The following is a 5,009-nucleotide window of genomic DNA, read 5'->3' as shown; positions in this document are numbered from 1 at the left end:
TTATTTCCTTTGCACACAAAAAATGGCCTTATTTACATCAAGTGTTAACTTACATTAAGCAAGAGTATCGGATCGGATTACACGTTTTTTTTCCTTCCGATATCCGATCCAGTGATTTGGGCCAATATCGGACCGATACAGATACCGAGTATCGGATTGGTGTCAGCCCTAATTATAACACCAAGTAAATGTTTAAATAATAGAACATCGAACAAAGGTTTTCCATAAATAAAATAGTTTATTGTTTAAAATAAATACATTTTTCTTTACACAACAGCAAGAAAAGCAGACTGACATGTATCCACCCTGATATCTAAGCAGCCATCAGGGTCATTTTAGCCTCTAATAGCCATTGTAGAATAAAATAGTCAAATCAGGGATTGGTAAATGACCTTGGTAAGATTACTGTACATGTACAGTATGACTGCATTACAGTTAAACCCTCAAGCACATAACAGCATATTCCATTTGCCTATGATTTCCTTGGAGAAGCATGTTCTGTGTAGCCATCTACATAACCTCTGCCCTGCTGTTTGGTCCCTTATTTCCTTCTGAAAAGCAGGAAATGACAATGAAGCGTTAAAAGCTCGCTATTTCAACCCCCTCAAGGGGGCAAGCAGGATGCATCCATAAACGGAGCACATGTTCTTAGACATAAAACCTGCAGGCATGGAGAGAGCCTGTGTAGTTAAGGTAAGCACAGATTAACCTGGACTGTTCGCACCAACCTTCCCCCACACCCAGCACACAATAACCACTTTCAAAGCATTTGAAAAGAATAAAGATACAATTGCAATGACCCGCTTAACAATGTGCATCAGGAACCTTGGTTGACTAAAAGACCCTCATGTTTAAATGATCATCATAATAGCATGCTAGATCTATGCACACTAGTGGCTAATAATCAGTGTTTGGTAGTATAACTGACTGCAAAAAACTAGCATTTATGGCATGTGCTTTCCTTTTGTGTAGATACTGGTTTTAAAACCCCTGCCTTGACTGAAAAAAAAATGAATAAGATCACACTACCACAAAGTATACAAGATGGCAACCTATGGCCCATTTATTGACTTCAGCAGCATTCTCTGTTCCAGTTAATTCAGAGATAATTAAAACTAGGTCAAAATTGACCAATGTGAGTAACTAAAAAAGCCAAGTCATACATATAACCTTCTTTAATCGAAAAACATCTCAAAAAAAGAAAATAAATAAAAGCTGTGTGATTTAAGGCAGTTCTACAGCTCAAATAGGACAACTGGGATGGCATAAACCACAGCAGATATTGAATGGCATCTATGCTTGGCATATGTAGAGTACACACATAGCTGAAAGATCTAGTTGGTACTGCAGTTGACCATTTCATTATAACTTCTTAATTCAAGACAAGACCATAAAATCTTTGTTACAAATTTCATGAATCCAGCTCCCATCCCCCAAGTCTAAACTGCAGCAGGACTTCCTGCGACACTGGACTTTTCTTAACAAAGGCAGACAGACCATAAATAAGTTACAAGTGAATGCAAAGCTGCTATGAGGACTAGAGGTGCCTTAGACCAAGCTCATAGTTTAGCAACATTGTTACATTCATGTCTAAAGGACGCAGGAGTAGTATCCACCTCCCCGTCCCTATAACTCTGGCTAAAGCTCCACCACTCTTTCCAGCAGTGGACCAGAGAAACATCTGCCTGTTCTTCTTAGCTCTTAAGAGACGGTCCTCTTCAAGACTATAAACAAGGCAATTATCACCTTACTGCATGTCTGCCCGTTTGGGGCCTCACTGCCCATGTCTCAACAGCTGACAGTGCTGGGCTGTTGTTTGCTGACGAAGTCCGGAAGAAAATCAAATTCATTTTGTCCCAAAAATAATTCTGGCAGCTCCTGAACTCTATCCAGACCTAGCTCCATAACCAATGCTGTAAGAACCTCCTCGTCAATCAGATCAACATCCATGCCGTTAAGGCCCAGTGTTGAGCCGCCCATGTGTTGAACATTGGCCAACTGAGCTGGTCCCATTCTGAACTGAGCTCCATTTCCAACATGGTGTCCATTCATGGCACCAAGAGGATGCCCATGGTACTGTGTGTTGAGTTTCTGCAAGTGCATGCTGGCCATGAGCTGCTGGGTGTTCAGACCTCCAGTCATGTACTGCTGCTGCTGCTGCTGCTGTTGTTGTTGCTGTTGTTGTTGCTGTTGTTGTTGCTGTTGTTGTTGCTGTTGTTGTTGCTGTTGTTGTTGCTGTTGTTGTTGCTGTTGTTGTTGTTGTTGCTGCTGCTGGCCTTGATGTTGCTGGTGCTGGTGCATGTGATGCTGTTGGTGCTGCTGGCCCTGGTTGCTGTACATCATGTTGGACTGCATTTGATGGTGGCCCAATCCTCCTCCATTCATCTGGCCATTCATCACCATGTTGGGTCGCTGCATGCCTCCCTGAGGTCCATAGTGCATCATCTGTCCATTGGGCATGGCTCTAAGACCAGCCTGGGAAGGGTGCTGCTGGCCGGTCATGCCCATCCGGTAGCCGTGCAGCCCACTGTTTGTCTGGCCGTGACTCATGGGCATCATCATGTGTTCTGCCATGGCTTCTTCCTTTGTTGAAAAGAATATTGAATTAGATTTAGATACAGTTTGAACGAGCAGCTCTTTTACTCTTACAAATCACTACCCACTAGAGGGTATTAACTGACCACTGTGAACCAAGCATGACAAGAAAATGAAAACACCAAAGCAGTGTTCACTAAAACCAGACATGGGTTTGTCATGGGTTTATCATGGGTTTCTTTGTGCTTCCAGAGATATAACAGAGTATATGACTGTGACAAACCCTGAAAGAGTTCTTCACACTTTAAATAGGGTTTACAGTAATCGGTTTGGTTACAAGTCAAACAATATAGGTAAACGTTTCATAGATTTGAACTACAAGGTCCAAAACTAGTCGGGTAAGCCGTAGCCTAGTGGTTAGGGTACTGGACTAGTAACCAGAAAGTCGCTGGTTCAAGCCCCACCACTGCCAGGTTGCTACTGTTGGTCCCTTGAGCAAGGACCTTAACCCTCAATTGCTCAGATTGTATACTGTCATCATACTGTAAGTCACTTTGGATAAAAGCGTCTGCTAAATGCAGAAAATGTAAATGTAAACTACAGTAGGGATACAAGTTTTGATAGATAGATAGATACTTTATCTATCCCGAAGGAAATTATTGGTCTCAAGTAGTTTAACAAAGAAGAGAAAACAAATACAAAATAAGGTAAGTAAGTAAGTAAGGTGCATTAAAACAGCATATGGTATGCAACAGAAAAACAGCATGTGCAAATTGTGTATCTGGTACATGTGATAAAAGCAGTAGTGTATCTATTCTTATAAACAATATATACAGATATATAAGAATAAATATAGAGATAAGGATGTTATAGTTATAAGTATCTACAATGTATCAGTTATGGGTATATATATAATATATATATATATATATATATGTGTATATGTATATGTATATATGTATATATGTATATGTATATGTATATATATATATATAGAATATGAATAGAGATTGTGTATCGGATATAAAATATCTTTAACTGCAGGTCAGGGTAACTTACTTAATCCTGGTAGACACCATCCATACAACCCACATTTACCCCATATCCATACATTTCCCATGTATTTCTAAAATGTGTAGGTCTCCAAATCCAAAAAGTACCATACTGCAGCTTACATGGTCAGTGCACTGGTTACCCTTAACTTAATCTAGAGAACACTTTGTGTGCATAGTGTCTATCTTCACCTGGTTACCCATGACTGCTATTTAAACACAACCTCTCAACAATGCAAATCCAAACCACTGACGTGAACTGACCTAATATTTATATGCCATGACAACACGGACTACGCTATATACGTTTGGTTTGGCAGTGATCCATAAACTGGGTAAATCATTCTGCATAGAAAAAGAGGCAACACAAAGGAAACAGTTACCCGACCTGACCTGTGCTGTTCTGCAGACAATGAAATATATACATTATAACCGTGCACGAATGTTTAAATCCCACTAGTATTGTGAAATAGCATTTTTAATTCCCAAACCGCAAATGCAACTCAGCAGCAAGGAGCACAGAGCAAAGTGAACAGGAGGAACAAAAGATCTGCTCCTCATGTCCTGAAGCAGCACGCCGTCTCTGCAGGCAGTAATGTGCACACTTACCTTGGCTATGCAGTAATTTCCCGAAGGCGCGGTAAATCAACTGTGGTTTGCAGGAGGTCAGTAATGATCCGTGAGATTCGGCTTTATATTCCGTAAAGCTTGATCTTCATAGCACTCTTATCGCTCGCTCGCTCTCGCTCTCGCGCTCGCTCGCTCTCGCTCTCGCTCTCTCTCTCTCTCTCTCTCTCTGCTCAGCGCGTGCGTGTTGGAGTGTGCTGTGTTTAGTGGGTCAGCCAGGCTCACTATTATATGCGGGTGAGCGTTTCGGAGGCAGGCTGATGCAGGAGTGGGCGGAGTCTGTGTGTGTGTCCTTTGTTCTGATTGGCTGTGCTCACTGTTATTGTGCAAAAGAAAGAGTGATTCTTCTGAGAAACTGGACGATTAACGTTGAATTGCTGTTGTATCGTTTTTATCGAGTGTTTTAAGAGACAGTATGACAAGTATATAGTATACAAAGACATACAGTAGTCCATCTATTTCTCTACATGCTTTGTTAGCCCCCTTTCACGCTGTTCTTCAATGGACCCCCACAGGACCACCACAGAGCAGGTATTATTTGGGTGGTGGATCACTGCAGTGACACTGACATGGTGGTGGTGTGTTAGTGTGTGTTGTGCTGGTATGAGTGGATCAGACACAGCAATGCTAATGGAGTTTTTAAACACCTCACTGTCACTGCTGGACTGAGAATAGCCCCATGGGCAGTGTCCCGTGACCACTCTTTAAGGTCTAGAAGATGACCAACTCAAACAGCAGCAATAGATGAGCGATCGTCTCTGACTTTACATCTACAAGGTGGACCAACTAGGTAGG

The 5,009-nt window shown here is 41.7% G+C and overlaps 1 protein-coding gene across 2 annotated transcripts; it reads right to left on the bottom strand.

Moving 5' to 3' along the window:
• Nucleotides 1-218: 218 nt before the first annotated feature.
• On the bottom strand, nt 219-4,402 carry cited4b (Cbp/p300-interacting transactivator, with Glu/Asp-rich carboxy-terminal domain, 4b). 2 transcript variants are annotated; one of them, XM_062991369.1, is made up of 2 exons: nt 4,197-4,402; nt 219-2,583 (listed from the first exon to the last, which is right to left on the bottom strand). In XM_062991369.1, the coding sequence occupies exon 2, from the start codon at nt 2,572-2,574 to the stop codon at nt 1,789-1,791; it is 786 nt and encodes a 261-aa protein (XP_062847439.1). In that variant the 5' UTR covers nt 2,575-2,583; nt 4,197-4,402; the 3' UTR covers nt 219-1,788. The 2 variants fall into 2 exon arrangements, with proteins under 2 accessions (XP_062847439.1, XP_062847440.1); XM_062991370.1 differs by having other exon boundaries at nt 219-2,579.
• Nucleotides 4,403-5,009: the final 607 nt, after the last annotated feature.

Source organism: Trichomycterus rosablanca, chromosome 3, assembly GCF_030014385.1.
Source record: "Trichomycterus rosablanca isolate fTriRos1 chromosome 3, fTriRos1.hap1, whole genome shotgun sequence".
In the NCBI taxonomy this organism is placed as follows: Eukaryota; Metazoa; Chordata; class Actinopteri; order Siluriformes; family Trichomycteridae; genus Trichomycterus; species Trichomycterus rosablanca.
This window is presented reverse-complemented; position numbering and strand designations above follow the sequence as displayed.

Coding starts and splice junctions, on each gene's coding strand:
- cited4b (XM_062991369.1), bottom strand. CDS start 2,574: ATGGCAGAACACATGATGATGCCCATGAGTCACGGCCAGACAAACAGT.